The 20,928-nt window shown below is 38.3% G+C and overlaps 1 protein-coding gene across 2 annotated transcripts; it reads right to left on the minus strand.

Moving 5' to 3' along the window:
• Positions 1 to 858: 858 nt before the first annotated feature.
• Positions 859 to 18,969, minus strand: LOC106713408. Of its 2 annotated transcripts, none has more exons than XM_045684951.1 (26): positions 18,873 to 18,969; positions 17,685 to 17,736; positions 16,192 to 16,400; positions 15,497 to 15,709; positions 15,075 to 15,236; positions 14,586 to 14,713; positions 14,026 to 14,202; positions 13,468 to 13,624; positions 13,205 to 13,385; positions 12,462 to 12,587; positions 12,015 to 12,220; positions 11,450 to 11,668; positions 10,885 to 11,046; positions 9,859 to 9,977; positions 9,136 to 9,312; positions 8,284 to 8,446; positions 7,418 to 7,622; positions 7,120 to 7,255; positions 6,696 to 6,877; positions 6,173 to 6,357; positions 5,410 to 5,616; positions 5,046 to 5,213; positions 4,251 to 4,378; positions 3,254 to 3,430; positions 2,703 to 2,865; positions 859 to 1,866 (listed from the first exon to the last, which is right to left on the minus strand). In XM_045684951.1, exons 1-26 carry the CDS (start codon positions 18,901 to 18,903, stop codon positions 1,664 to 1,666), a joined length of 4,236 nt encoding a protein of 1,411 aa, XP_045540907.1. In that variant the 5' UTR covers positions 18,904 to 18,969; the 3' UTR covers positions 859 to 1,663. The 2 variants fall into 2 exon arrangements, with proteins under 2 accessions (XP_045540907.1, XP_045540906.1); XM_045684950.1 differs by having other exon boundaries at positions 13,196 to 13,385.
• Positions 18,970 to 20,928: the final 1,959 nt, after the last annotated feature.

The raw sequence follows: 20,928 nt of genomic DNA on the forward strand, positions 1-20,928 counted from the left end.
CCCATTGCGAATTGACTTAACACATTTCTTTGAATATCTTTGCAAATATGTGTAGGCTACATCACGATGTTTTTCTTCAACGTAAGAACATATTACAAAGCGAAGATCGAACCAAATTATTAGATTACAAGTTCAGAACATATATCCAGTGAGCCAACGACACTATGCGATAAATTTCATTTTTTTGGTTTTTATTTAAAAAGTAATCTGAGACAGCCCTGGATGAATGCATCGTGACGTAATCAATTGCATCGGCGTGCGCGCGACACCGCACAAGGGAGACTGAAGGAGGGGGGAAGGGAATACTCAGAAGTATTACAAAATGTCAAGGATCGTATATTGACTTCGGCCGTTATATGGACAAATGATTAAAAAAACAAAAATACCGAGTAACGGAAGGAATACAATTACATCTCCCTCGTCAAAATCAGTTCAGTTTTTTTTTTTATAAGAGAAAGGGGCAAACGAGCAGCGGGAACACCAAGGTGTTCATCGACGCCCATGGACATTTGCAATACCAGAGGAATCGCAAATGCGTTGACAGCCTTGAGAAGGTGATACGCTCGCTTCTTGAAGTTGTTTAAGTTCCAAGCAGTCACAATGGGAATTTTAAGTCCTTACGTATATTAAAAAATTACGCGCAAAAACATAATACTCCCGTGTTTAAATGCTAAAACATTTCAAAATGAAATTAGTGTCGCCATCTATTGCTAACTCTGAGTTTTAAAATAGTGCAAACTTAATTTTTGTTATCTAAGTAGTCCTCAAATGTACTTAAATTAATAAAAGTAAAGAAAACGAATTTTTAATTGATAATATTTATTTCGTAAAAAAATCACGTCACTTAATCGTGTGTTTTTTTATTACTTTTGATAAAAAAACATATTTAATTGTTTACTTTTCATCGCTAGATGGCACGATTTGGGTTATTTGAGTTTCGCCATAAAAAGTAAAAACCATCTTACTAATATTATAAATGTGCATGTTTAGATGGATGGATGAAGGACGGATGTTTGTTTGAAGGTATCTCCAGAACAGTTGCATGTATTTCGATGAAATTCAGCAAAGAGGTAGATCATAGGCTACTAGTTAAGTTATTTTTTTAATTCCTCGAAAATGGAGTCGCTGGCAATGGCAAGTATTTTCTTACTTTAATTTTCCTCCTCATATTATTTTAACACAGAACAGATTTAAACAATTTGAGCAATACACTAGTTCAGTGCTTACATTTTGTTTTTAACTATTATATCCGATAGATGGCGTTATAACGCTCATAATGCAATGAACTTCCAAACACTAATTCAATAATAGCCTACAGAAATGGATAACTCAACAAATATTGATGACCTACAGATCAGATCGGCTCACATGTGTGAAACAGATCATTGAACCGGTTCACAGCTTAGCTCAATTTGTATCTGCATAGTGTTATGATTTGCGTTTCGAGCTGTGACTTGCGAGTCGACTCACATGTTATAGTAACATCGCGATAAGCTGCGAGCTTCACAACGGTTCAAGTTTATTTAGATCTGAACTTAAAAACTGGTTCAGAGCTAATTTACACATGGCTAAGCCCATTTTATCAAATTCATTTAGCATTCACTTATTCAGTCATTTAAAATCAACCTATTTATTAAAATTAGCCTATTCACCACAACGTAGGCTATGTGAGCCAATGCGTCTTTATCAAGTTCTGGTAAGTAGAAATGGCCGTGAACGCGGTAAATGAATGTATATTGCACAATTTGTTGTCAGTTGACGGTGGACTTGTTGAGGCGATGCCGCGGATGTAAAATCGTACTGTGTTGAACACGGTCTCAGGGAACGCGAGACCACCGCCGCTGTCACCGCGGCACAGCACAATGCCTGGAAAATAACATATTCAAGTTATCAAGAAGACAAAAGGCTACGTATGCTAAAAGTTGTATATTCTAAAATTTTTCTGTTATATTTTTTTCAGATGTCACACAAAATTAGTGACAAATGTATGCTTTAGCGTGTGTAATTTGATCTTCATATGTTTAGGCGTTGGATTGAAATGTTATACAGTGAAACTTGGTTAAGTGGGACATGGATATGTGAGAAACCTCCATAACTGGAACTCATGCTGAGGTCACGACACTTTGGCACTGAATTACCTCTGTTAGTGGGACGAAGTAAACCTCTATATCTGGGATTTGTTCTTTCGATTTATCATCATAGTTACCTCTATAACTGAGATAGCGAGTAAATTTTATATGCATAAACCTCTGTAACTGAGATAACATTGTTTGTTTACTCATTCTTATTCTACCCACAAATTCCACACGTAATTCCAAGTACGTAAGTACAAATTTTGAGCTTCAATTACCTTCAGTTTTAGTTTCGCTTTACTATCATACCTTTAAGTTCATACTATTTTTTTTTATTAAAACTCATTTACATACATAACACGTTATTTTATTTAATGATCACACTTGTATAACTGAAATAACCTGTATTCTCACCTCTGTTAATGGAACCCTCTGTAAATGAGACAGATATTTATTTATACCTGTATATCTGAGACACTGGGTAAGTGGAATACCTCTATAAGTGAAACGACATTGCAGGTCCCTTGATGTCTCACTTAACCAGGTTTCACTGTATTTATAGATATTTTTCTAAAAAATATCATCCATCCGTCTAAACTTTCGCATTTAAAATAATAGTAAGAAGTATACCATCTTTATCTCCAGCGCAGATCTTGTCGTGTGTGATGTACTGTTTGAACGCAGGTGATGTCTGACGAACGCAGTCACCATACGACACGTAAGGCATGTCCACTACCTTCAGTTCGCGAGACTCAGAACCTTTGAGACCTGTCGTGAGGCCCCAACCCGCCGCCTGATATAAGAAATATACATGTATCTAATTACTAAATATTGGTTGAAGCTAGGTATGCTGTAATTAAAGCCTGCTGCTTTTAGTAGCCACCTTTTAGTTTACCTGATCAGTTGGATTGATCAATTAAAATGTGTTCGTTTAGGTACACTGAAGATGATGAGATTTCTATATGAAAAGGTGATGACAAAGATGTGGATTAGACGGGGATCGGCAAATAAACTTGATAGCCATCCCTTCCTCTGTTGATTAAATCTTACAGATGAATATGGCCAGTGGTCGCTTACTCGAATGTGACCTTATACGGTGACGTTTAGAATTCTGTCGAATCCTGTAGAATCGAAACCCAGAGCATTATGTTAGTAAGTAAGTAAGTAGAAAACCGCAATACCTTCCCAACGACGCCAGGCTGCAGCTGGCTCTCTGCGAAGTCGTGTCTGAAGTCGAGGCAGACGGGGCGCACATACGTCTGGTATTGGAAAGGCCCCGAGACTATTACGATCGCGATGTCGTCCCGGTAATTCAGGTCGATACCCAAGTAGTTATTCGATATAACTATCTTTTTAACCTGCAAAGTAAATATAAATAAATCATTCATACATTCGTCGACGTCGATGGCTCAGGGGTTAAGCACTTGACTTGCAATCTGCAGGTCCTGGGTTCAAATCCCGCCATGTGTTTTTTGATTATCGATTTACATATGTACATTTATCCGACGTTCTTACGGTGAAGGAAAACATCGTGATGCAACCTGCACATATCTGAGAAGAAATACAATGATATGTGTGAAGTCAACCAACCCGCACTTGGCCAGCGTGGTTGACTATGGCCTAGTCACCCTTAACTTGGGGTAGGCACCGAGGGGCGGTGAGGACGTATAGTGAGCTCATGATGATTCATACATTCAATAAATCATTCATTCGTTCAATCATTCATTCAATAAGAGTTGATACACGTTATACACCGACCAGGATATGTGATCCGGTGGGCATAAGTCAAACTAAATTATGATAGTTCACTAGCGCCCTCGTATACTGTAGCTGTCGTGTCCTGTTTTTACTTTTATGCCATTGTCTGTGCCCATGTAGGTTTTATATATTTTCTTACAGAATTAACCGCGACAGCAGCGCCTCTCTCAACGGGTCATATATTTTTGTTTGTGCCAGTAAGTTGTTATTGGTAATTCAACTAAAAGCGATGACCTGCAGATCAACTCACCTTGTACTTGCATAGAGTTATAATTGCGTTCGTCTCGCAAAGTACATAGCGTTCAGGTGTGAGCTACCAATTTAGTAGTTGAGCCACAGCTCAACGGTTCAAGTCTATGAACTGAACTTTTGAACTGATTCAGAGCTGATCTACACACGTTTAACAGTTAGTGTACTCACGTCAGATTTCTGTGCGAATGGCTCGTCGTCAGGGTTGTCCCAATCTCGGTGTAATTTCCCAACCGCCACTGCGTACCATTTAACGCTGTGTAACTGTTTTTCTCTTTCGTCCCAAAAGCAATGAGCAGCTAAAATAAATATATTTATTATTATTATTATAAAACTAGCTTTTGCTGGCGATTTCGTCTACGCAGAATTAAAAAAAAGCTAAAACATATCCAGTCTACGTTCTAAATATGCTTTTCAATAAGATGTGTTGAACCGTTGCGGAGTTATCGAGTAAATATGTAAATCAAATTTATCCTACGGGTACTTTAAACATTTCCGGAATCATAGATAACCTATGTATTCTTCCAGACTATGTTCTAGTAACTACCGACCCAAACATTCGAATTCGCAATAAGATTGAGTTATTTATTGTAGCAGATGTTGTGAATGCACAAAGCAAATATAACGTATTTTGAAGAACAAATTAGACTACTAGCGTCATCTAGGTATCTTTTTTGTAATGAACGATATCAGAATTAGCGCCATCTATTTTCAAAACACTTAAATATAAGCTTATTTTTACAAAATCAAATTTCAAGCTCATCGTACTATAACAAAGTTATAATAATACCCACTGATACTTTTTAGAACTCGCAGAATAGGTTATTGCTTGGAAAGCGCGCTTGTTGATGTTAACATTTAATTCGAATCCACTTTCAACCGCCACTGTCAGCGACAAAATGGCGAAAATCATATAGGCACAAAATACCATGCTTTGTTGCCTGTCTATGTAATAGATGTTAATACCTGACAGTATTACGGAGTTGCTGATGAGCGAGCCGCCGCAGATCTGATCATGTGTTCCATTCTCGAAGTTCTTGTGATAAATACCAGCATGCCACGGCACGTCACCGAACTTTGCCGTCTCGCCGCCGAGCACCAATGGCGCGCCCTTAGGAGTCAGTGTACCGCATTCTGTCAATATTTTAACATTGATAGAGGGAGCAATCCTACACTAATGTTTTTTTTTATATTATAAGGAGACAAGCGAGCAAGCGGCCACCTTAATAAATAGCAGATTGACTTTGATCTTGTGAGAGTCACTTCAAAATTTTAGAAAAATCAGCTTCCTCGTTGATACTAAGAGAAAAAAATCTAAATATATATATACCAGGGACACACGTAGGCAAGGTGCTCCATTGTCCTCGTCTGCAGACCATATAAGGTAGCTCTAGCGGAGTGTAATAATTAGGCTCCTTGCACGTTGGCTGGATGACGGTTCCTTCTACTTCGAAGTCTTTGCATGGTCTAGTCGATTCCGTCCCGTCTATTATACAGTTATAGTTCATACTTTCATGTCGATCCAAATAACAGGTCTCTAGAAAAAAAATATCACTTTTCTCTTTATTAAGTATCGTGTGTGTTTCACAATTACCTGATGTAGCTAGTGGTCTAGAGCAATTCGTTTTAAATTTATCCAAGGCTTTTGTTATTACTGTTTCATGTTACATTAGCTTTAGTGGTAATTAAAACTTTTTCTAAAGAAATGTGATCGGTCCACTCTCTATGTATATAGTTCATCTACATCTACATTCCTGTGGCTCGCCACCTTTCTTGACCATCTGCCGTAAAACATTTCTCCACTCTGTGCACTCATCAGGTAGACTAGTTCATGCTTACGGGGAGATCCGTCACCTAAGGTTAAGATTGGACCTCCCCTGTAGTTGAGAGCTGCCTCAGCAGCTAACACAGGCGGAGTCGCTGACGAAATTGCAAGCGTGCCCGTGGCTTCGTAACCACCATGCGTAGGAGGACCAGAGGGGTTTAATGGATATACTCCCTATCGTCCCCCCCGGGGCGCGGAGTATGCATTGAAACATTTCCCCTCTGGAAATAAAAGACTTGTTCATTCTTATAGCAAGCAATGTGCTTACGCAAGCATTGTGGGAGCCGCTTTCCTGACCAAATGCCGTCCGAGCAGAAGACCTTAGGATCCTCCAGCATTGCGAATCTCTTATAGCAGGAGTATTGGAGTAGGACGAAGGTCGCCTCCCCATCTACCACCTTACCCCCCACGACGTGGTACACGCCGTTTTCAGGTTGGGAAGGCAGAATGCATCTGAAATTGGACCGACATACTAATGACACCGATAGGAAGAAAGTTTGCCTAGTAAGCGACACTGGATATTAACAATGCAGATTTTTTTTTAGTAGCAGGCAAACGCGACTTCGGTATTCGATATTCCAGTATTCATCTGCTACCTCCTCGTTAAAGCCATGTCGTAATCGGCCCAGCCGTTCAGACAGACATACGAAGAATTTTAAATTTTTTTCTTTATCAACAACACAAGTACACCGTGTGTCCGAAATGTGATTTTTTTAATATTACATACAGACAATCTAATTTTGTGAATTTATATAGATATTAAAAAAAAATTGATTTAAGTAGTTACTAACTTGTCAACCGTTGCTACTTCATTACTGATAGGTGTTACAATTGTTGTTGATGGTCTTTCAGTTGTTGTTGTTGGTCTTTTAGTTGTTGTTGGTCTTTTAGTTGTTGTTGTTGGTTTCTGCGCTCGATTGTCACCAGAACAAGCATCGTCAGATTCATCAGAACCGTCGTTGCAGTCTCTTTTCTTAAATAAATTATTAACTCGTCAACATTTACATATGTTCAGAAACAAATATACTGCAAAAATCTTATCTGACCCGTTGATGCGCTGTAATTCTGACAGAAAATATATTAACTTAGCTATACTGCGGGGCTCGGAGCCTACCCTAAGTTAAGGGATCTAGTGAGCTGTCAGCTTGACTTATACCCACCGGGTCAGACATCCTCATAAGTCTATAGACATCAGAGCTTATATAAATAACTTACTCCATCGCAAATGGATGCGGCATTGATACACTCGCCTGACTTACAACCGAACTCATTGACCTTGCAAAGAACTGTACTATCTCCTCCATCTGGTTTCTTAATATTGTCATCATCTTTGTACTGAGGCATGGCGATCCTGAAAATTGTATAATAAATATAACTTCTAAATAAATATGACGGCTGATAGAGATGTATGTAAAAGACGCTATGAATGAAAAAAAGGCAAGATACGATTAAAATAGAATGGACCTCTAGAGGTCCTAACTAGCTACGAAGATCGAAATAAAGTTAGACTTACTCCATATTCTCTCTAATGAAGCGTTCATGTCTGATCAACTCCGTAAAAGTAATGATTGCGATGTTATGACAAAATCTATCTCCAGTCGATTGATCGGGCACAGGCGAGGTAGAAAGTACTCCACGTAGGTAGTAACGTGTTACTTGTTTTTCTGTCTCTGGGAAGACCAGTCCTCCGCCACCATCGCCTTTGCATACATCTGTACCTAGAATAGAAGACGTAAGAACATGGTTCAATAACGGGTCTCTTACGATCTGTTGGGACAGTACCAGTAACAAGATAAGAAAGATTTCCAACTCAATTTAATTGAAAATCAAAAAATACCTGTCTAACTGTAACCTTATAATTCTCGGGGTAAAAGTATGTATCGATTGAGTTATTCAGTAATGCTTACAACAATTTGTTGGTGGTATAATTTTTATACTTAAAGCCATCATCGTCTGACTAACTGTGGGCTTTCGAGACCAAAATCCTCGTTTAAAAACATATTGTTATCTATGTTATATATACAGAGATTTTGATCTTAGAAACTAACGGTAAGTCGATCGTGAGACCTGTCGTGATCTGAATGTTGTCCAAAGTTTGACTAGAAATGTGAATAGAAGGGATAAAATTAGGAATGTGTATATTAGGGGAAGTTTGAAAGGTTATCAACGACTTATAAAAAAAAGTATTGAGATTAAATGTGGATGGTATAGGTAGAGGAAGACCGAAAAAAGTGTGGATGCATTTTCTGATAGAGGATATGCGTAAGAAGGTAGTGAAATCAGATATGACGTCTGAGATATGTATGGAAGAGTAGTATATACCGACCACTGGTAGGGACGAGGCGACGTTGATGATAAATTTTTATAATGAATACCTACCATTGCTATATCCAGCGCATATTTTATCCGATGTAATATACTCTCGAAATTGGGTAGGTGCATTACTAATGCACTGGGTTATATCCATGTAGGGTAGATCGATTGATTTGAGGGTAGGTGGAGGTCGAGTGGCACCCGTGTCTACCAGACCAAAACCTCCAACCTTAAAAATAAAGAAATACGCTACTATACCCCTTTTCAATGACTCAACCAACCAAACTTATTTACCAGTAGTAGTAGTGCTAGTAAAAACATTATTTGCACGAATGTGCCTACTCCACCTGTGCAAAAGATAGGCATGAAGTGAAATTAATTCCGCGTTTATTCTGATCAGTGTGCGTACCGGAGGACTATTTTAAGTCCTCTTCCCTTTTCCCTTTCCACCTTTTTCGTACATGGAAACGATGGAAAGGGGAAGTAGGTTCGTCTGTGTAGAAAGTGATATAGGCAGCGGAAATATAATTTTGCTATGTCCCTCTTCTGTTGATCAACGTATCTGCAAGCGCGGATGTCTGTCTACAGATTGGGTGGCTGTTTGGTCATGTATCAAGTTTTGCTATAAAACAAAACTTGGCGCGAGTCAATGTGCAAAACACAATTTTAGAAGACATTGAGGACCTTGAGCCGCTAAGATATTTGAAAAGTACTACTAAGTATTGTGAACAGGGGAGAGAATGTATAGAATTAGCATATAGGATATTTCTGTTTTCCCATCCTTACTTTCTCCTTTCCTTATTATCCTTTCTTATCCATACTAAGGAAGGGGAAGAAGAGTAAAATTTGAAATATTATAACGATCTAAATTCGTGTATCGAGATGCTATGGACTTATGTATAAAATCTAATTTCAAACCTTTCCCAATGATCCTGGTTCCAACTGACGCCTGTTAAAATTAAGATCAAAGTCGAGGCACACGGGGAGGACATTGCGTGTGTAGACGATAGGTTCTGAAAGTATTACCACAGCTATGTCATCCTGGTAGTTGGTTACCGCACCACGAAACCTTATAGGAATTTTTATGGTTTTAACCTGCAAAATATAATATAAATTATTATTTTATACATATCATTTTGATCAAACTCCGAACTGAAGTAAACAGAAGAACCAAAGAACATTAACAGAGTCAATACAAAATGCTATCCAAAGACATTACTCTATGGACGAAGTCGCGGGCACAGCTAGTTGTAAAATAAAGGTAGCTTGTGTTGTATGGAAAAAGTGTTATAATAGAAATATTTAGGAAATTACGAGTTTCGGTCAATGTGCAGTTTGAATTGGAACTAGTTCTTCTTCTTCTTCTTCTTATAGTGCCATCTTCTTTCGAAGGTCGGCGATCATTAAGGCAATTTGTACCCTTGACACCGCGGCTCTGAAAAGCGAACGGGTACTCTTTCCAAACTACTGGCGTAGGTTCTTAAGCCAGGAAATTCGTCTTCGACCTACACTTTGCTTTCCTGTGATCTTTCCTTGTACGATGAGCTGCTTGGAACTAGTATGTACATACATTGCTGTCATCTTAAGTCATTTAATTTCTCTCTCGCACACAAGGGAAGTGAAAGAAGTAAGGCTACTTACAGGTATCTTTTGTGCGTCTGTGTCCCTCTTATTATTCCAAGGTCTGTACAGCTTCCCGACCGCTACCACGTAATCCGAACTAGGCAAAGTCTGTATATCACTCCAGAAGCAATGGGCAGCTGTGAATAATGAAAGCGTAACATCAACTTTACATTGATAAGTTTATATTCCAGTGGTAGATCCCGCAACAACAATATTTGTTGGGTGCAAGAATTGGCCTCGCTCAGTGAAATACCACGACCACACAGAAGACAAGCGTGAAGTGGAAGCAATTCCGTGTTTCGTCTGATGAGTATGGTACTGGAGGCCTAATTTTAGTCCTCTTTCCCTTCCCACCCTTTTCTTATTAGGAAAGGATGGGAAGGGGAAGTGGATTTGGCGGAAGAGGGGACGCATAGGAAGGAGAAATATCCCCTTTCTGTGCGTCCCCTTCTCCGTTAATTAAAGGTAGGCAACGCATCTGCATTTGCGGATGTCTATGGGCAATGGTCGCATCGTTATTACGGCGAATCCAGGTGGCTGTTTGCTCGTTTGCCACCTTATGATATAAAAAAAACTTGTAGTGATTGTAGTGGGCTTATAAAGATTGACATTTGGATATCTGCTTTAGCGGATCCAGAGTGGATTATGATTTGAGTATCTTCAAGATTAGGGTGAATGTTTCCAGACAGCGAGCCATCGCGTACCATTTATTGGCAACCTTATCACCACTAACAGAGGTTAAAAATGATGGTAATATTAAATAACATGTACCATGTTTTCGATTATTTTTATAAAATAGAAGTTACATCAATAATGTTCAAGAAGAATCATATATTCGCGTCCAAACACATACGCGTGCAAATCTAATCTGAGTATTTCTGTTAAATTTCGTAAAATGTCTTTATCATGTTCTAAAACAATAGTAACGCCATCTAGTTAAATAGATAACGAAATGCTAACTTCAAAACTTAGACATCGCTCACGAGATGTCAGCACTTTTAGAGAATTATAGTATTTAATAGATATTGTTTTGTTTCCATTTACCTGATATAATTGTAGTAGGGCTTACGATTGTGCCACCGCATAAAGCTGAATAGGATTTGTTCCATTTTATATATATTGTGGCATGCCATGGCAAATCGCCTTTAGTGACATTGTATGGGACCGATGATATTCTTTCTTTCTCCGGTGCCAGTATTCCACACTCTGGAAAATAATAAATACACTTTAGAACAAGGGTACAAATATAGAGAATTGTCAAATCGTAGGATATGACAGCGTGTGGACAGTGAGTGGCGTAAATGTACTTCGTTATTCGGTTACATTTCGTTTAGGTAAATATCTTCTTCTTGTACGTCACCTCCTCTGTCCATAAAACTAAGGTAGGGTAGGCCACCAATCTGATATTTATACCATGTTGGGAATATCTAGTGCTGTCACTTTGCTATTTTAGCGAGTCAGACGTTTACTCGGTTCAGCTCGGTTCGAATCGGGTCAGTTGTAAAGGCTACAGAGGGTCACAAAAAAATGTATATGCAAACCTTTTCGGAATCAGTCGTATATAAAGCGGCGGTGTGTTAGGATTACGTGTGTGAGTTTATCGACTTACGTTGTACACAATTTGGTACGTAGTCCCAGTTGCCATCGATACAGTGCATGAGAGGCAGCGACACAGGGCTGTAGTAAAAGGGCGCCTTACACGCCGGCCGCACCACCGAGCCAGTCGGTTGCCGCTCCTCACACGGGGCGGACCTTTCCCCACTGTCTGGAGCTTCACACCAATACTCCACACTCGGCGATTGTAACAATGGTTTTAATGTACACTCACCTGTTGAAATATCAAGCAATAAAAGGTCATCATACATAAAAAAATATTGGAGCTTTCACGAGAAGACGGCGAAGACCAAGACCCACTTTGGGCCACTGAGCCATCGTAATAAGTGTATCGTTCCTTGATGTACATCCCCACTGAGAAGCTTGAGCCTATCCTAGGTTAATTATAAATAGGCCATAGTCAATCACGTTAGCTCACTTCACACTACGCAGGTGTGTGCACATAACGATGTCCTCCTTCACCGTAAGAACATCAGATGATTGGATGCATTTTGGCTTACCAAATGGTAAACGTATATTCACAAATCTAGCCGTTCAAGATTAGATTTTTTGATAGTTACGTGAGCATTGTGGGATCTTCGATGACCATTCGCCAGCGTTGCATGTAACCGTCTCTGAACCCTGCAGCAAAAATCCCGGTTCACATTCGACTTTCATCCGCAAAGACAGCACATTCATGTTCGCTTTAGCGTCCGGCATACCTTCCACCGTATATGTCCCGTGCTCGGGATATTCGGGCAAAACGCAAAGAAACGTATTTTGAGTCCTGTTGATAGAAATCGAGTAAATTTTTATTAGTTTGTACGATGAAGACATTTTCAAATACTCGTAAGAATCAAAGATTACATGAGTTTACTGGTAAATCCTAGGATTAACTGTTGTTCGGAACTTTAAAGTTACACATGTAGCCGAACCTGGATAAACGAGAGTCAAAAGAATCGCGATATTTTCTTCATTTATCCAGGTTCGACTGTATACGTTGTGTTACCGCAATATTCGTGACTTACATGTTAATCTGTGTTGAGACACACATGTCGGCAGCCTCGTCACTGCCGTCGGGGCAGTCAACTTGACCGTTGCATCTCAATGCAATTTGAATCGATGTGTTGTCATTACATAACCATTTGGAATTACTAAAAGACGTCAAAATTTAAGTAAAGAGTTTTGTTATTTTGTGAAAAGTACTTGACAATGTGAAGTTACCGAACACCAATTGTAGTAATTGGCGTTCTGTAACTTTCTGTTCCCTTTTCTAAAATGAAGGTGCAAGGGGGGAGATGTACTATACGAAAGGGTTATATCCTTCTTTCTTACACCCTGTGCTCTGTGCTTTAATATTATATAATAATAATAATAATATTATAAATGCGAATGTTTAGATGGATGGATGGATGTTTGTTTGAAGGTATCTCCAGAACGGCTCAACGGATCACGATGAAATTTGCCATAGATGTAGATCATAGTCTGAAAGAATACATATGCTACTTAATATGTTTTTTTTTAATTCCTCGCGTACGGAGTCACGGATGACAACTAGTAAAAATATAAATTCTTTCGATCATAACCACGCCGGACCCATTTACCGAGCGAGGTGTATTGACCCATTTGACCTCTGAATGAGTGCTGTAAATAGTAAATATCCATATCCCTAATCTTTCTGAGGTCCGATGCTCATTTCATTCTCCAAATCGATCTATCCCATATGTCATATTAGATGGTATTAATATATGATGTACATTACTCTAAGCTCTCTTCTATGAAGTCTCGGTGTTTGAAGACTTCAGTGTATACTGCTAGACTATTAAGGTCGCAATCATTCTCCTTGGCCGGCGAAACTGATAGTACACCGCGTAAATAATATCTCACAACGCCACGTTCTGTCTCTGGGAATGAAATCCCACCTCCAGAGTCTCCTTTGCATACTGCGGTGCCTGTGGATGGATGAAACTTGTAAATAATAATATTTTAGTGGCAGAGTCCAGGTGAGATGAGTTTAACTAATGTTATCCTTACCATTTGTGTATCCCGCGCAGATCTTGTCACTAGTGACAAAAACCTCAAAGTTTTTCGGGAGGAGAGATAGGCATTCGTTGACTCCGACGTATGGCAAGTCCACAGTCTGAAGAGCTAATGACTGCTTCATTTCTTCCGTGTAACCCCAACCGCTGAACTGAAAGCGAAATAAAGTAAGTAGTAGTCCCCAATGAGGGGCTTGGAGCCTACCCTAAGTCAGGAGTGACTCGACTTTGTCCGCGCGAAATTAAAAAAAGTGTTATTTGAGACTATGTACTATATCTGTGCCAAATGTCAATAAGATGTTTTGTACCATTTCGGAGTTATTGAGTAAATATGTAAATGAAACGTATCCTACAGGAACCTTCGACATTTCTGGGATCATAGATAGCCTAAGTATTCTTCCAGATTACATTCTACATCTATACCACATTTCATTGAAATCCATGCTGCCGTTCTGGAGATACATAGCAAACATACATCCATGCATCCAAACATTCGCATTTATAATATTTGTAAGATTTTTTGGATTTGGCAAAGCTTTTTATTTACACTCACCTTGCCCAAGTTTCCATTCCTGAGTTGTCTTTTATTGAAATTGAAATCAAAATTCAAGCAGACTGGTCGCAAGTAAGGTTTAAGTTCGAATAACTTATCAACAATTAAAATTGCTATGTCCCCTTGAAAATTCGCGTTTTGTCCGTGGAATCTTGATGGTATGTCTATACTTTTTACCTGTAAAAATAGTTGATAAAAAAAAATAAACCCCAGTAACTTGTTTGTACGGCATTCAGGAGAAGAAACAAAATTGAATCAAGATACGCGTCGTGCGATCCGTTTGCTACACAGACCTACATGGACAGGCTATACGCCGTGGTATCTTGTGTCTATTTGATTTTCGCCATTTTGGCGCTGAAGGTAGCGGTGGTAAGGAACAAACAAAATAATAATATTGTAGAATTAACGGTCAGGAGTCAAACGCAATGTCGGCAACGCATCTGCAATTGCGGATGTCTATGGAGAGTAGTCCCTTCACTATTTCGGCGTATTTCGGAAGCCGCTTGCGCGTTGACACCTTATGATATAAAAAAAATTGTCCCAATCAAGGGGGATCTTACGGAGCGTTTTTGGACGTTATATTCATCTCTGGTGTCGTCCCAAGGAAAATACAACTTCCCCGCTGCGACAACGAAATTAGAAGCCGGCTTTTTTTTCTTTTCAATAGGATCCCAGTAGCAGTGAGCCACTGAAAATAAATAAACAGTTGTAATTGTGTTGTTGGAAATTTGTAAAGTTTTTAAGTAGCGGCAGCTACACGGTTTAATGTTGCCATTTTTATATTTTAGAAATTCCTCAAAAATATCATGCATTATGTAGGTTTATTTGTTCATGTGCTTGTTTTTGTGTAGTAAATAATTACTAGGAAAACAATTGCTTGGAGTTGCAACATGGAGGAGTTAAGGAAATTTTTTATCACTGGCAACCCTAAAAACTTATAGGCTGTCAAAGTCAAAAAACTTCCTTAAAATCCCTGCAAGTAAATAGTTCTTATGGTGACATTTTACTGTACGATGTTGGAAGCGGGAAGCTGAATTCTTTAACTATACCTGATATTATTGCTGATGTGCTTATTAGACTACCACCGCACTGATAACTTGGGGTTTTGTTCAACTTGCGGTAGACCCCGACGTGCCACGGCACCTCGGCTCTTAATGCATCACGAGCGTACGATATCAGCTCGTTACCTTGCGGCGTTATTATTCCACATTCTGTTTCAAATTATTGATAAATTGTCAGAAGAACTAAGACACGGATGGCTGTTTATTTATGTAGTTATTAATGTAGAGTCTCATTTGCACACATTAGCACGTACAACATAATTATAGTTATCGGCGTGATATAAAGAGACTTCGGATGCTTTCCTCCATCAGCAGTGGGCTGACCCAGATGCTTTAAACTAAGCAAGAGTCGCAATAAAATTTTAATTTCTCAACAATCTGGCAATCTTTAACTCCTTGTGAAAACTCACCTATCTCACATATCGCGATGTAATCAAAAACACCGTCAATGCAACGCATGAAAGGATGAATGCCCGCATGGTAGTAGTTTGGTTTCCTACACTCCGCCCTCACCACAGTTCCAGACGGGACTAGGGAGTCGCATTCAGTGCCCTCGAAACCGTCTTTACCGTCTTGTTTACAGTAGTACGTCACACTTGGATGTGGATTAAGATTGCAGTAACCTAAAATTGGAACAAAGGATTAAAACAAGGCAGCGTCAGTTCTCTCGTCAGAATAACGGCGGCCTTCAAGACACGAGTGAAATTGAAGTAATTCCGCGTTTAGTCTGAACAGTGTCTGTACTGGAGGCCTAATTATAGTGCTCTTCCCATACCAACTCTTTTCTTGTAAGAGAAGGATTGAGAGGCAAAATTTGCAGAGGAGGGGAAGCTTAGCAAGGTAAATATCTACTTTTTGTGCGCCATCTATCCATTAAAGGTAGGCAACGCATCTGCAAATGTCTATGGGAAGCGGTCACATCGCATCTTGATGAATTCAGGTGGCCACTTGCTCTACCACTTTATACTATTAAAAAAAGAGTGAATGAGAGAGTAGTGAGAATTTAACCCACTTCCCCCTCTATAGCGACGAAGAGAGACCCGCGATTTTGAAAGAAACAAACCGAGATTCTTTTGTTATCTGACCCAAAAATAATGATACTTACGAATGCATTCTGGCATAGAGCTGGACCAATGTCCTTGGAAGCAGAATAAAGAGGTTGGTCCTTTAGCGACATGGCCTCGGTCACAAGTGACGTTCAGAAAAATGCTATCATAGACGGAGCCTGGTTTACCATCAGGCCTGCCCTGTGCTACATACCCGCCGTTTTTTGGGTAGGCAGGGAGTATACAATTCAACTGATCCTCTCTATTACTGAAAAAAAAAAGAAAACAATTAGGCAATTTTTGGGCAACCCTTGTCTGTCATACCCTTTTCCATGGGTAGTGTTGGAATACTACTCTTCCGTACATCTCTATCAGCTATCATATCGACGCTGGAAAGCATAAACGCTGTAACCCTTGAAATCGTGAATATGTTTTTCACACGTTAATAATTTTAACCATTATCAAACGATAATGATTTTATTTTAGGTTAGCACAAACTACACAACATTGCTAAATACCGCATGCTTGTAGGCGTATCAGCTCACGAGTTATGATTTTTTGGCTCTCCTGTAAAGTTCATACTTTCGGGGTTACAGCGTTTACGCTTTCCAGCGTCGATATCTGAATTTACTTCTCACGTATATCCTGTTTCAATGCATCTGATATTTATCTGTCTTCCCCTAAGAAAGGCAGCAGCAGTGTTAAGCTTGTTGTCCGCGGAAGTTTATTACTTAGATTTGCCAAATATTTGGCACTTTGTCGAATATTTTTAATTCGGTTTATTTAATGAAATTGGAATGTCTGTATGTGTAATCGAATATACGATAACGGAAAGCTCCTTTTTAAACTTTTGTCTCTCTGTTTTTCTGTCCGCATTTGTTCCGGGTAATCTCCGGAACGGTTCTACCGATTTTGATCGGACCTTAACGGGAAGGTAGCTGATGCATTCGGGCATGTTATTGACTACTTTTATTAATTCTTTGCTTACGTAGTATTACTTTTATGTAAAAAATCATAATAATAGCCTTATATTTAGTTGTTATTTAATTAATATATACTATATACTTATAAAGTACTATAAAATGTATTGCGGTTAACATTCCAGTCCAATATAAATCTATTTTCCTTCCTGTTTTCTGTTTATAACAGTATTTGACATTTGATCCAAAAGTATTTTAAAAGAAATAAACTAACAGCGAAGTAATGAATTTAACTCTACATCTAAATAATCCTCGCAATAATATAAACTCAAATTGAACGTAAACAAAAATGTCAGACGTTCCGCAATGACGGATGGAAAAAGACTGCCTCGAGCAGCAGCGTATGCTTCCTTATAATACCTTTTGTAAGACTACCCTCAACAATCCATTCGTTCTTAAAAAAAATAGTTTATACTGCGCAGAACAGAATAGCGGGATGCGGGGTGTCGGCAATGCGCTGTGTGCAGGGATCCTTAAGCGACCAAGATATTTAAAAATATTAAACTTCTGTTTCTTCGGTGTATGATGTCACGGGCGACCGCTAGTGATATATAAATATTTATTTAAAATACCTTAATCCATTTTCTTTAGTTGATATTTGACACCATGCAGTTTGATTTGCAACTGAAATAAAACAAAAAAAAAATTGAAAATAAAAACCAAAAAAAAAACGAAAGTTCGAGTAGAACAGAAACTTGAAGAACACATGTGCTACTAATTAAGTTTTTTTTTAATTCCGCGCGGACGTTTTCGCGGGCGACAGCTAGTTAATACAAAAAACAAAGGAAGACTAACTATACCGTTTGAGTTGGCACATCACCCGCAAGTCTACCCATGATATTGACGTGCCAAGAAATCGTCAACTATCTTACTAATATAAACTACCTGTCGCCTACGACACCGTCCGCGCGGGATAAAAAAAACTTAGTAAGTAGCCTATGTGTTCTTCTATACTATGTTCTACATCTATGCCAAATGTCATCATTGAGCCGTTCTGGACATACCTTCAAATAAACATCGATCCATCCATCCATCTAAACATTCGCATTTGTAATATTAGTAAGTATGATGCGAAAGTTTAGATGGATGGATGTTTTTTTTAAATTTGTCATACATTTAAATAGCCTGGAAGAACACATATGCTAGTAATAAAGTTTTATTTAATTCCGCGCAGACGGAGTCGCGCCCGACGGCTCGTACACATATAAAAATCGTATCTTAAAACAAGTTCTCAGTATCTCAGAGGTCAACAACTAAGTTCAAACCAGATATTCGTTCATTGTAATTATAGTTAGATTAAAAAAAAAACAAAAACAACCACATTAGACAAGAACAAAACCATATTTTCGGATTCTTATTTCTGTTATCCTGATTTTAAAAGATTTTTTTTTATTTCAATAAATCGATCCTAAATAAAGATTGTAAGTTCGGATGTATGTAGAATTACGAAACTGTTAAAGGTAATATTGTGAAAAAGTCATTTAAATCCAGAAAATCTTTACTTCTTACTAGTCTTACTAATATTATAAATGCGAATATTTAGATGGATGTTTGTTTGAAGGTATCTCTGGTAAACGGATCTTGATGAAATTTGTCACAGATGTAGAACATAGCAGACTATAGAACACATAGGCTATTTGTTAAGTTTTTTTTAAATTCCGCGCGGACGGAGTCACGGGTAGTGAAAAATAAAAAATAAAATCTTTGGTTATAATGATGTTTAAATTTCGAACAATGAACGATAACAATCTAATACTCACATAATATAAACACTAATATTTTATAAAACATATTAACTTAACACTTTAAAAAGTGTTTTTAACCTTTTAACCTTTAAACGCGACTGTCATTGGTGATATTATTTCGCGACTAAGCTCGATGCATGAAAAATAAATCGCATTTTAGTGATGTATCCATCTTACTAATATTATAAACTAGCTATTACCCACGACTCCGTCCGCGCGGAATAAAAATGAAAACGGGGTAAAAATTATCCTATGTCCGTTTCCTGGTTCTAAGCTACCTGCCCACCAATTTTCAGTCAAATCGATTCAGCCGTTCTTGAGTTATAAATAGTGTAACTAACACGACTTTCTTTTATATATATAGACTAGCTTTTCCCCCCGACTCCGTCCGCGCGGAATAAAAAATAGAAAACGGGGTAAAAATTATCCTATGTCCGTTTCCTGGTTCTAAGCTATCTGCCCACCAATTTTCAGTCAAATCGATTCGGCCGTTCTTGAGTTATAAATAGTGTAACTAACACGAATTTCTTTTATATATATAGATTAAATGAAACTTGCGTTGCAATGCCAAAATTAAAACAATATAAAAAGTCTGAAACGTCGATGCGTTAGACAAATTAATTAGACTTTTTGTCTGACATTCAGTCAGACAAAAAGTGCCACAAATACTTGTCGGATATACGTTTTATGTATATTTTTGTGATAGAATTAGCTTTAATAATAGTAGTTATATACACCAGATTTGTCTATCGCCTTATATTTAAAAATTATTTCTCGCCCGTGACTCCGTCGGCGCGGTTTTTAACACGTTAGCTGCGAGGCCATTTTGGCGGAACTTTCAGCCAGTGCGTTTGAGGTCTGTTCGTGGCAAAGTTGAACTTTTTTCCAGTGCTATTGAGGCCTCACCTGCCTCACAAAATTATGTTTTCGAAAAACATTTTTAAAAAGTCCAAATTAGACGATATTTGCTTGAAACTTCACTCTTATGAACTTAAATATGTGCATAATATGAATCTAGCTTCGCCTGGAGTTAGGACGTTTCGTTAATGAATAAAGTAAAATTAAAAATTTGTCATCGGTTCTGCCTCAAATCGCACTGAAAGGAAGGTCAATTAATGCCTCGACTAGTGATGGGATTAAAAGAGAGTTGTAGTTACGATAAATGTTTATTGAGTATTAATCACTGAAAATGTTTTTCATTAAAACATGGTAAACAAAAAGATTTGTCACACTGGACACAAAAAGTCACAATTTTTTTAGTTTTCTTAGCAGCTTGCGTGCCATTCAATGTCAATCTTAATTTTTCGTAGCAACCTACGCAGCGCTTTCTTTGACCACCTCTTTGGAACAAATTATCAGCACATCTGCCGATAGGAAATCTTGAAATAAAATATATATTTTAGATCTCTTATGTGTGTGTGTGCGTGCGTGTGTGTGTGTGTGTGTGTGTGTTTGTGCGTGCGCGTGTGTCTGCGTGTGTGTTTGTGTGTGTGTGTGCGTGGCTTTGTCTGTGCGTGTACTTATCCGTTCATCGATTTTAGGCATATATGGTACAAATTATGCCCTAGCGCCTAGTTATTTTACTATACCTGAAAGGAAAGGAAATTTCCTTTTTTTTTGAATTTGAGTTTTGTTGTTTATTTTGGATTTCGTAAGTGTTTTTGCGTTTACTTCTTTTTTTTTTTACTCACAAGTGTGTTGAAAAACATCGTATGAGGGAGCATGATGATTGTTGGTCGCTCGGTTTTCTTGTAGAGGTCGCCTTTGAACAATGCCACCTCGCACGCAATAATCAACTTTGCTACCTAGTAGCATAACATACTAATATATGTCTTGTTTGCGTTTACGTTACCGCGTAGTACATATGTGAGAGTGTGGATCTGTGTGTATGTATGTATGTACCTAGTCTTACTAATTTCAGTATAGCAGCCGTGGCCACCGAAGAAACAACTCGAACTTTCCAAAAGAAGATAAGACTTCCTACTATTAAGGAATCTGGAATTGTAAACCAGAAATATAAATATAACATTAAAATATATGAGTAATAGGTACATCAAGTCCCATGCTGCAG

This window comes from Papilio machaon, chromosome 28 (assembly GCF_912999745.1).
Source record: "Papilio machaon chromosome 28, ilPapMach1.1, whole genome shotgun sequence".
NCBI classification, from domain to species: domain Eukaryota; kingdom Metazoa; phylum Arthropoda; class Insecta; order Lepidoptera; family Papilionidae; genus Papilio; species Papilio machaon.

Coding starts and splice junctions, on each gene's coding strand:
- LOC106713408 (XM_045684950.1), bottom strand. CDS start 18,903: ATGTTTTATAAAATATTAGTGTTTATATTAT. Junction 13,625..14,025: donor GGAATGGAAACTTGGGCAAG/GTGAGTGTAAAT, acceptor TTTCGCTTTCAG/TTCAGCGGTTGGGGTTACAC. Junction 9,313..9,858: donor CAGACGCACAAAAGATACCT/GTAAGTAGCCTT, acceptor TATATTTTGCAG/GTTAAAACCATAAAAATTCC.